Here is a 12,268-nt window from a genome sequence, read left to right as displayed (position 1 = left end):
AAGAAAGAAATAAAAGAATGTCATCCGCAAATAGGCATAATTTATGTTTATGACCTCCTAATTCTATACCTAGGATAGTGGGGTCTGATCTGATTTTCTGAGCAAGCGGTTCGATAAGGAGGGCAAATAATAACGGGGATAACGGGCAGCCCTGACGTGTTCCTCTTCTGATATCAAATGTGTCAGACTTATATCCTGCGTATTTAACATAAGCTTTAGGGTTATTATAAAGTTCCATAATCCAATTAGTGAAATTAGGGCCAAAGCCCCATTTCTGTATAAATGTATATGTATATGTATATTTTAAATACGCCCAGGAAACAGAATCAAAAGCTTGTTTGATGTCCAGAGAGAGAAAACACGCCGGTATACCCCTTTTCTTTGCTATGTTGGCCAAGAGGCATGCCCTGCGTATATTATCGCCCGCTTGTCTGGATGGCATGAAACCTACTTGATCTCGATTGATTAGAGTACCGATAAAATTGTTAAGGCGGGTAGCTAGTATTTTACCTAATAGTTTTATATCTATGTTAAGCATAGATATGGGACGATAATTGCTACAAAGTGTGTCATCCGAATGTGGTTTGGGAATCATACAAACCGTTGCTAGCAACGTTTCAGGTCTGAAGGTTTTTTGCTCTAGTAAGTTGTTAAATGCCTCTGCCAGTCTGGGTGAAAGTAACTCAGTAAAAGTTTTGAGGTAGTTTGCCGAGAACCCGTCAGGTCCCGGTCTTTTGTTAATTTTGAGTTCCCGAATGGCTAAAGCTACATCCTCTTGCGTAATTGGTTCTTCCAACTGTTCTTTCTGTGATTGACTTATTTGTGGAAGATTAATTTGTGCAAAAAAGGAGTCAGCTTTAGATTCGTCAAATACAGTAGTTTCTGAGTAGAGTTGTTTTAGATGTGAGCTAAACTTTTGAACTATTTTAAGTGGGTTGCTGGAGAGAACCCTGTTGGCAATTTTTAACTTTATGGGTTTAAAAGTCTTATTGAGTGTGTTTAGCGCTCTAGCTAAATATGTCCCTGGTTTATTAGCTTGCTTGTAGAAAGCATGTCTAGATCTATTAAGTGTTCTATTTGCCGAATCGGTTAAGAACAAGTCGTATTCCAGACGTGCTTTGTCCAGCCGAGTTCTATTAGTTTGAGTTTGGCAGTTTTGTAGGGCCAGAAATGCTAAGTTGAATTCTGTTTCCAATTTTCTTGCCATCAGTGCTCGCTCCTTTTTTAAGATCCCTATTTGCCGCTGGAATGCTCCTCTGAGGACTGGCTTATGTGCTTCCCATAATGTAAGTGGGGATATTTCAGGGCTTGCATTGAGTTCTAGATAGTCTTTTAGAGCTTGTTCAATCAATTGGCAATGGGCAGGGTGTTTGAGTATAATTTCAGGAAGATACCAAGTGGGATCATGGTTTTTCGGAATGGTTGATGCCATTGTGGTGTACACCGCATTGTGATCTGACCAAGGGATGGGTATTATATTTGAATATAGTATTTCAGGGACCATACCGATTGTCACAAAAATATGATCAATTCGGCTGAAGGATTGGTGTGGGTTTGAAAAGTATGTGTAGTTACGTTTTGTGGGATTGTGTTCTCTCCACGTGTCTACTAAATTGTATTTGGCTATAAGTTGGGAAGGGTCCATTTAGCTTGGTGTTTAGGTGTGACATAGGGGGTTTTATCTAAGAATGGAAGAAGGACTTTGTTGGAGTCTCCGCAGATGAGGAGAGTCCCTATTTTATGTGAATTAATTATTTGGAAAAGATGCGATAAGAAGGGTAACGGGTTTAGATTAGGAGCATAATAAGATACTATTGTGATCTCCGTATCTAACACTTGGCCTGTTAATAGTATGTATCTGCCCTCTGGATCTTTGATTTCCGTTTTTAGAGTGAATGGTGTGGTGCGATGAAAAGCGATAAGGGTTCCCCTTTTTTTGACTGAAGCAGAGGCTGAATAGACTTGTGGATAGGAGGGGTTAAAAAATCTAGGAGTCGTGTTCGTAGTAAAGTGAGTTTCCTGTAGGCAAACAATATGGGCTTTTTTGGCCTGAAATGTTCTGAAGGCCTTGGTTCTTTTCTGTGGCACATTCAATCCCTGTACATTTAACGACAATATATTCAATGGTGCCATGGTAGCTTTACTTCTCTGTCCATCTTACCGTGATAAACCGGAGGACATCTGGCCAGCCCAATCCCTGCAGACTTGGGGAAAGAAAAGGAAAAGGGGTCTATGGGGTATTCAACCTTGAAAAGGAAGGTAAACACAGAATAAATTTGTAAATAAACAGTCAACAATAAACCAATAAAGTTTGTTAGGTTTACCCGTGGCGGGGATGGACTACCCCCGCCAGGGGAAAAGGGGATCCCATCAATCCCCCGCTTAATCTTGCGGGGAACTGAGGAGATCATGGTGGAGCACAGGTTGGTTCCGTGCGGTGGAAAACCGCTGTAAATATGTTCAAGTAAACACCGTCTGAGGTGTTTTTTCTCAACTAAGCTGTTAATAACATTTCGAACAGGATAACACTAACTACTCGCCTTCTGTTGTTTAGGCGAGAGATATGAGAGGGGGTTAACTATCCTTAATTAATTAAATAAAGAGATTGTAGAATTCATTAGCCTATACCAAAGATGTTTTAATTGGATCATGTGTTCCATTGGAATTTTAGGAAAAAAATCCTCAAGTAGGTCCAATAGTTTGGGTAAGATTAGGCTTCTATTGATCAGATATATGTCAGATTGGGTATCTACCTATTGACCATTAAAACAATGCAGATTCTACACACCAAAACTCGCCTTGCGCCTGGACGCTGACTGGGCTACTAGTGCACGAGGTGGTGTAATGTGGTGAAGCAACTTTGGATATTATAACTAGAGGAGGATAAGAGAATGGGTTTTAGAGGTGTCTCTTAGGTCCCTGGGGTGTAATTAAATGGTGTGGGATGTCATAAGTCTGAGGGACCCTGCGAATGAAGGGGCAGGCCTTGTTGTTTCCCCCCCCCCTCCTCCCCACCCTAAGGTGAGGAGGAGGTGAGGAAATAAAAAGTGGGGGGGAAAGTGGAAAAAAAATGGAAAGAAGTAAGAATGTGATAAAGGTAGGAGTGCAAGGTAAAAAATGAAAAATAAGAATCGCAATAAGCGGTGAAAATGAGAATAAAATTGGGTCAAAAGAGAAAAATTTAAAAGTAGAAATAAAAAATAAGAGTAAAAAAAATAAAAATAAAAAACATCAAGTTCTCAATCCATGCAATCTGTACATCTTTTCTTGTGAAGTGTTCTTGTGACCAGGGGAAGAAGAAATTCATGAGGTCCTCTGGAAGGTGGTCAGTCCATGGTATCCTCTTGGTCTTGGGGTTGAGACACAAATCTTCCTCGCTTGTTTGTGTGATGAGTTCCATTGTTCTTTTCAGGTTGAATGATGCCATTGCGGGAAGATGTTGATGCTGATCTTCTGCGGGAGGAGTTGTGTGTGATACTGTGATCAATGAGCTTCAGATCAATTAAAGCTTGGTGTAATTGATCAGGTGATCTGCACACTATCTTTGAGCCCTGGAATGTAAATCTGAGGGAGAAGGGAAATCCCCATTGGTACTTTATGTTTCGCTGTTGTAATTCCACTAAAAGGGGTTTCATTGCACGCCGTTTGGTAATTGTCAGTTGCGATAGATCGGCGAATATCTGGAAATTGTTTCCCTGGAATGTTAAACTGCTCTTCTCTCTGGCTGCTTCCAGAACCTGCTCTTTTGTTCTGTAGTAGTGGAATTTTGCAATGATATCCCTGGGGGGTCCCTCAGATTTTTTGGGGGCTAATGCCCTATGTATTCTATCAAATTCCAGGCGTTCTACAGGCAGTCCCGGCACTAGCTCCTGACACAGTGCTAGAATGGTACCTGAAAGGTCCAGGACCGTCTCAGGAATTCCCCTGAATCTCAAATTCGATCTCCTGGCGCGGTTCTCAAAATCTTCTAGTTTGCTATGAAGTACCAAGTTCTCCTCTTTAAGCGCATCTAGTTCTGATTGGCAATCTTGAGTATAAATTTCAATTTCGTCCATTTTTGCCTCTAAAGTCTCTGTGCGGCAGCCCAAGTCTCTTATTTCCTTAGTTAGACTAGTGGTGATTTGCTCTGAGGTGCGCTGTCTTACTTAATGTAGCTATTTGTGGGGTATTAGACAAGTCCTCCTCCTCACTGTCCGTGTCCATGTTCCTCAGAGAAGCTGCGGATTTCATTCCCTTTAACAAGCATTGCTTGCCTTTCCCCTCAGTATTAGACTCTGAGGTAGCTGAGGTGGCTGAGGAGAATGCCGCCTTTTTTACAGAGCCCTTCATCTGCTGGGCCGTGCTATTAGGGTTGGATTTACCCTTATTTATGGCACCCCCCAGCACCATATTTCAATAAAATGGTTCTCCTCACCTCCTGGGAACTCGACCCGTCGTTTTCTGTTCGTTTGCAGCTCTATTAAAATCAATTATTTGCGGTTTTCTTTCCCCACAGAGCGGAGCTCTAGTGCAGCATGACTGTGCAGCTAGACCCCGCCTCCTGGCTCATTACCTACAGTTTTCAATTACCTTCATAGGCAATCCCTTTTTAACACCCCCATATGGGCCCAGCAAAGCCTATGGCTTCATACACACGACCGAGGAACTCGACAAGCCAATTTTCTCCATTCCCGTCAAGGAAATAGAGAACATGCTCTCTTTTTGGCTCGTCGAGTTTCTCGACAGTTTCTTCAACGAAAATGTACACACGACCGGTTTCCTTGGCAAAAAAATATCTCCCAGCAAGTTTATTGCTGGTTTTTGCCGAGAAACTCGGTCGTGTGTACGAGGCCTATGTCTCTGGCCTATATAAAAGGTATTCAGTGATATGATTGGTGCCTATTTCAGTATTCAATGTGTACTTGTATTGTACATATACATCTTTCATTACTACAATTGTTTATATTCGTTTCACTATTTATCTAAATCCAGAAAGTACCCCTCGTTATATTGATTACCTCACGTCTTGTCTAGGACCTTTCTACCAACACATTAGCTTTATTTTGATACTCATTTATGTACCTGCATAGGTCTCCTGTCTAATGTCTTAACATATAAAGTTACTTTATTGCTCTAGCAATAGGCAATATTCAATAACTTCATAGTTACAATTTTTTATAAATGTATTTTTATTTACCTGGCGCATTCCCACATTTTGCCTCGCTGCAACTTTTGTGGGTCCAATTTATCCATCATCTGGGTCTTCACCCCACTTCCTTTAGGGGTGTACCATATCAGTCAACTAACACTGCACCATACGGGGTGGGCAGCTCTATAAACTCGTTTGAAGCAGCATCAAAAAACTTTGGTGAGCGTTTCACGCTATAATGTTTATGGTTTGACTTTGTTTAAAACCAAACAAACGCTATTATATCTGACAATTTGATTGAAATTGTTTCTCTCTTTATACAATTTAGTGGCTCCTGATGAAGCGATCGAATATCGCGAAACATGTAGAGCACAAGTCTTTCATTGTGGATCCAGTGGACCTCCTATCGAGGAGATTCTTATACTCAATATAGGCAGTTACTATATAGACATCTCTATAGCCAATTACTTATATCATTATTGAGTAGCTCCTGTTAGAAGGTCACTGGGTGTTCCCAATATTGTATTGTATTGTTTTTATTAACACTTTTTCCTTTTCTATTTTTATGTATTTAAATGTTATTTCGTTGTGAAACATAACATTTTGTAATTTTACATAAAGGTGCCTACAAAGTCCATTCTTCCTTCAATTCCTCCTGAATTGTTTTCTATTTACAAACACCAGTAAAGCCTTGTACACACGATCGGACTTCCAGCAGACTTTTCTGTGGATTTAGGTGCGAAGGGCGTTGGTGGTGAACGTGTTCTGCATACACACGGCCCAACATTTTCAGCCAACATTCACCAAACCAGGTGGTTTTTCAGCTCTTTACCGCCACCCTTTGGGCAACGTCTGCTATTGTTGTCTGAGGTTTAGCATTGATTCCAAGCATGCGTGTTTGTTCTTTGGATTTTAGTTGGACGGATTTGTGTACACACGATCGGATAATTCGGCATAACAGGTTTATTGTCAAATGGTTGGTGTGCATAAACAGCCAACATTTGTTGTCGTTAATTCATTCAACAATTGTCTGATGGAGCATACGCACGGTCGTCAGACAATTATGGCCATAAAATTGGATCGTGTGTACGAGGCTTTATAATTACAAGAAGCAGTAATGGGCATGTTTGGACATAGGATCAGATCTGAGAAGACTGAACTGACTGCCATGTTAAGCACCTTTTGTGTTTTGCTGATGAATTTTAAGGCATATTAATGCTGTTCATGGACATGGAAGGTGATGATCTGACTTTTAGCCAAACTTTGCATGAACACATATGCCAGTATAATGCAAGCCTACATAGATATGCACTAGAGAGAGCTTAAAAACAATTCTATCACCCTCCATATTATGGTTGAAATGACAGCAATGGACTGCAAACTATAATTCAGAAAACTGATTATTTCCCAAAAATATTTTGACTTCTGGTTGATACCCACAGATGTAACTATAAAGGCCTCAGCCAATGCTGGTCTGACTTAAAGCGCCTGTTTCAATAGATGCATTTACTGCTCAGTTTATTCAGCACTGGCCTCACTATGATATTTCACATACGATCCATGCACTAGCTTGACATATACAACTGAACGGTTGATTTTACAAAGTCCTTTAATATGACCCTTTACTCAATTTCACCTTTCAATGATGTCCCAGTAATGCAGTAATGTTGTCTCCACCCCATTGATTTATTGTATCCAATCTGCCTTCCTGTATATTTTTCCTTTCCTTTTTTTGTGTCTTTATCTGCCAAACACCACTTTCCATTACTGTCCTCTATGTATCCAATCTATCCTTCACTCTACGTTTGCTGCTCACTTTATCTAATTTGTAATCAAGATGCCTTCCAATACCTGATTGTGTCCTCCATTAAACTAAATGACCAAACCATCAGCACAATTAATGGGAGTAATCAGATTGCGGCTCAATTTTTAATTTTTCTAAGATGCTTTTAAGTAGAAAGCTGTTACTTTTAGACTCCTAAGTGAAATATGTTATGTGGAGCAAAGATCCTCGCTCATCTAAAACAGGCAGCTATAATGTATGAGCTATAAACTTCTAGAAGTCTGGAGGATTGAGAATTGCAGTACAAATACGTCAATCAGTCCTCAGTATGGTTATATAAAGGTTACAAATGTCTGTGTGAAATGTAGAAATAACTTATACTGGTTCAGTGCATATGATGGAATCAAGATGTACATCCTGAGGGTTAGGAAACCGAACGGTGTTCCATAAAAATTGATGTGCCTGCTAGATTGTCAAAAGGAATATATAATAGGGTTGTGATGAAAATAGTAAACTAGAATACTAGGTTACAACTGTTGAGTACCACCAATTTAAACTATTCAACTGGTATCTCATCAACAACGATGTTATTTTCCCACTGATCCAAAAAAGGGAGAGAACTTTAACCACTTCCTGACCCGCCGCAGCAGGGCTGGACTGGGACAAAAATTTGGCCCTGGACTTCATCCAGACTGGCCCACTTTGACAGGTCTCTCCCATGGTGGCCGGACAATACCCGCACCACCCGGCCACCCAAGCCCTCTCTCCCCCTTCACTAGCCACTAGCCGTTCTACTTTATTAGAGTGGAACGGCTGGTACTGGTACTCTTATAGGCAGTACCAGTGGGGAAGCTAGACATTATTTCACCCAGGGCAAAGAATCAGTTTGGTGCCCCCCCTTATGGGACAAGATTAGGCAGAAGTGAGAAACTCCCAGGCCATAGCTGTTGAGTCAGCTGTCTGTCCCCTCCCCCATGCTCCTCTGTCCTCACCTCCTCTCCCTCCCCGCAGCGCTCACCTGGGGGGACAAAGAAGCAGGGGGAGTGCTGCGGGGAGGGAGAGACAGAGGAGCAGAGGGGGGCGGCGGTCCGCTGTCACTGAAGCCGGCCCACTGAGCCATCGGCCCACCGGGAAACTCCCTGTAGTCCCAATGGCCAGTCCATCCCTGCGCCGCAGTACATATACTGCAACGGGACAGATCCTACAGGCACAACGACCTACCTGTACGTCGGTGCCTGCTTCTGGGCTTTGAGTGTGCATGTTTGTACTGTAGATGCTATAACTTGCACAAAAAACAATTATTATATATGACATGCTTGTTTTATTTGGATTTTTTTTATACCAAAGACCTGTAGCAGAATACATTGTGACCTAAATCTATATTTTTTGGTGGGGGGTTGTTGTTTTGCTTTATTCCATTAACTTTTTTTGTCTGAGTTAGTATTGATCTATGTGTGTCCCATTTACTGTTGATGTGTTCTTTTATATATAGATGATGCCTTATTAGGAGAAACGCGTCGGGAAGGGCTCTACTGATGCCACTGCGTTATCCTATTTGCTTTTACTTGTCTTCTCAAATGTGAGTGGCCATTTTAGATTTTATTTAATAAATGACCACTTTTTAAACGTAATTATACTATGTGGCCCAATTTCTCTACTTAACATATGTTACACTGGGAGGATTTGTGTATGAAGTAACGTTGCTTAAACCTATGGCGGATACCCATTGATGTCAATATAGTGGAATATCGTCGCCTGGTCTCACTGCCTGGCCCCATTGGAAGCTGTTCTTGCTGTACCTCTCCCTGGGTGTGTTACACCAACAAGCTCATTCGATCCTTCAGGCATATGCCCTGGTGGGTCCATCTTGTCTGGTAAGCCTTTGATCTTCATGGTGGTGGATTGCCTACAGACAACTATATAAAGAGTCACTTTTATCACAGTGGATCAAATTTGGACTTTATATTTCATTTGTTCACTAGCACTTTTTTGGTTTATTTCCATCTTTGGTGCTTCACTTTGTATTTATTTTATTTATATAATATTGGTTATTTATTCACTATATTCATTTGGTGCATTTTCAACCTACACATATTATTTTGGATCATGTCCAAATTTTGAATAACACCATTTTGTTCAGGCAATGATTGTGTTATATTATCACTTTGATTAATCATTTGCATAGTTTTCATATTATGTGTGCAGTTTAATCAATTTATTAAGTATAACACAGAGGTTATATGTACACTTATATCTTTTGAGCATGCCGAGAGTAATGTTTTGAGTGCCACACTTTCTCTTTTCCACTTGTTTTATATACAGTATATCTGTTGTGCAGACAGCTACTTACATTCATTGACAGAGTGGTTTTCCTTTCACTAATATATATATATATATATATATATATATATATATATATATATATATATATATATATATATATATATATATATATATATATATATATATATATATATATATACACTCACCCGCCACTTTATTAGGTATACCTGTTCAATTGCTTGCTAATCTGCCAATCACATGGCAGCAACTCAATGCATTTAGGCATCTAGACCATGGGTGCTCAACCTGTGGCTCTCCAGCTGTTGCGGAACTACAATTCCCATGAGGCATTGCAAGCCGCTGACAGGTACAAGCATGTCTCCCAAAGGCTGAGGCATTATGGGAATTGTAGTTTTGCAACAGCTGGAGAGCCACAGCTTGAGCACCCATGATCTAGACGAAAGAGGATTTAAGTGACTTTGAACATGGCATGGTTGTTGGTGCCAGATGGGCTGGTTTGAGTATTTCAAAAACTGATGATCTACTGAGATTATCACGCATTAACATCTTTTTTGGAATGGTCCAAAAAAGTGAGAATATCCCTTGAGCAGCAGTTGTCTAAAGGAAAATGCCTTGCTGATGTTAGAGGTCAGAGGAGAATAGGCAGACTGGTTCGAGATGATAGAAAAGCAACAGTAACTCATTAAAACCAAGCTATGAACCAAAATTGGACAAGAGAAGACTAGAAAAACACTGCCAGATCTGATGAGTGTCCATTTTAGCTATGACATTCAGATGGTAGGGTCAGAATTTGGTGTAAACAACATTAAAGCATGTATCCATCCTGCATTGTATCAACAGTTCAGGCTGGTGGTGGTAGTGTAATGGTGTGGGGATATTTTCTTGGCACACTTTGAGCCCCTTTGTACAAAATCGAGCATTGTTTAAACACCCCAACGCTATATACAGGCATACCCCACTTTTAAGTTCACAATGGGGATTATTTACTATCGCTGGAAAGCGCAAAATCAGGCTCACATCTGCATAGAAACCAATGAGCTTCTAAACCTAGCTCGTTCAATTAAGCCTGGTAAAAAAACTTGGGAGCTCATTTGTTTCTGTGCCGAAGTGAGCCTAATTTTGCGCTTTCCAGCTTTAGTAAATAAACCCCATTGTGTAGTTAAAAGTGGGGTGTGCCTGTATGTATATATATATATATATATATATATATATATATATATATATATATATATATATATATATGTGTGTGTATATATAATCTATAGATCCTATAAAACTACAGATCCTATAGAACACATTAATACTTTACCCGATCATTGTGATAGTAGGAAATATGATGTCCATCAAACTTTACCCATCTCTTCTGAAACATGCATGTGCTGCAATAAAAAGAACAAGAATAGTATTTTATGATGTTTAGTCATGAAGTAACATTTTTAGTCTTCCTGCCACTTCCAATCCATTAAACTAAAGAAGAAGAAAAAAATAGGCAATCTGCTCAGCAACAGTCAATTATTACAATCCGATTGATCTAGAACCATAGAGCCATATTAAAGTCTGTAAAGTTTGAAAACCCTCAGGCCCATGGGCGTCCGCTCCATAGGGCAAGGGAGGGTGTTTGCCCCCCCTAGAAATCAGTGCCATGATTCTCGGGGAGGAAAACAGCGGGCAGGAAGCAAGGCGGCGGCGCGACAAATTCAATTAGAGCCGCTCTCTCTCTCTCTCCTAGCTTCAGCTGACAGAGAGGTGAAGGGGGGCGATCGGGGGAGATATACAGTACAGACAGCCCACGGCTCTCCTCCCCCTGTCACAGCTCCATTTACCAGAGAACTCGGCAGTGGCACTGTGACAGGGAGAGGAGAGCCCCGGGTGCTGTCTGTAATTTATATCTCCCCCGGTCGCTCCCCTTTCCCTCTCTGTCAGCTGGAGCTAGAAGAAAGAGAGCGGCTCTAATTGGATTCACCGTGCCGCTGCCTTGCTTCCTGTTTTCCTCACCATGATTGGCCACAGCAGAGGGCCAATCAGAAGACTCTGGGGACTGGGGGCATCATGGGAAATGTAGTCCCTTAAGAGTGGTGGCCCCAGCGTGTCCACAGACACCATGCTAAAGCCCCCAGCATACAAGCACTCTGCTGGGGGGGGGTTACAAAAGGAAAAAAGAGAATACTGTGCTCATGCTGGGGGAAGCCAGAGAGAGCCACGCTGTACCCATCCAACCAGAGAGCCACACTGTACCCACACCACCAGAGAGCCATGCTGTACCCGCACCAACCAGAGAGTCACGCTGTACCCGCACCAACCAGAGAGCCACGCTGTACCCACAGAGAGCCACGCTGTACCCGCACTAACCAGGGAGCCACGCTGTACCCACACAACCAGAGAGGAAGTCACCCTGTACCCGCACCACCAGAGAGAGAGCCCCGCTGTAACCGCACCACCAGAGAGGGAGCCCCACTTTACCCGCACAACCAGAGAGGGAGCCCCACTTTACCTGCACCACCAGAGAGGGAGCCCCGCTGTACCCGCACCACCAGAGAGGGAGAAAGACCGAGCCGCTGCCAGGGTACAGGCATGCTACACTACTGACTAGAGTCACCCCAGACAACCCAGAGTGAGTGAACGTCCAGCCAGAGGGATCACTGTTGCGGTTTCACAAAGTCTGGTAAGAGGGCCTGGTGGCCATTATCCATTACTCTTCCTAGAGACTGAGCCATTAGGAAGTGTCTAACCTGATATCCTCCCATCTATGCTGGGGGCAATTATTGCAGAAAATGACACCAAATGCTGGGAGTTTTGAGTGAGGAAACTGACACTAGTGCTGAGGGTCTCTGCAGACATAAGGGTTCCTTGATGATCTTGATTAACTGTTTGCCAACCATTGCACAACGATATACGTCGGCACAGTGGCACAGCTGCGCAAATAGGTGTACAGCTACGTCCTCTTTAAATCGCAGCTTAGTGGGCGCGTGTGACACAGAGCTGCATTTCCCTGTTCTGCCTAGTGACATGACAGGGATCTACTGCTCTCTGTCATCGGGAGCCCACCCCCCACA

At 42.1% G+C, this 12,268-nt stretch overlaps 1 protein-coding gene across 2 annotated transcripts in view; it reads right to left on the bottom strand.

The window, feature by feature from the left end:
* ARAP2 (ArfGAP with RhoGAP domain, ankyrin repeat and PH domain 2) overlaps nt 1-12,268 on the bottom strand; it is a 481,396-nt gene that overhangs the window by 396,226 nt on the left and 72,902 nt on the right. For both annotated transcript variants that reach the window (XM_040335148.1, XM_040335150.1), the window contains exon 7: nt 10,525-10,594. In XM_040335148.1, the coding sequence (XP_040191082.1) occupies nt 10,525-10,594 (70 nt within the window). The remainder of the gene's footprint in view (nt 1-10,524; nt 10,595-12,268) is intronic.

Source organism: Rana temporaria, chromosome 1 (assembly GCF_905171775.1).
Source record: "Rana temporaria chromosome 1, aRanTem1.1, whole genome shotgun sequence".
NCBI lineage: Eukaryota > Metazoa > Chordata > Amphibia > Anura > Ranidae > Rana > Rana temporaria.
This window is presented reverse-complemented; position numbering and strand designations above follow the sequence as displayed.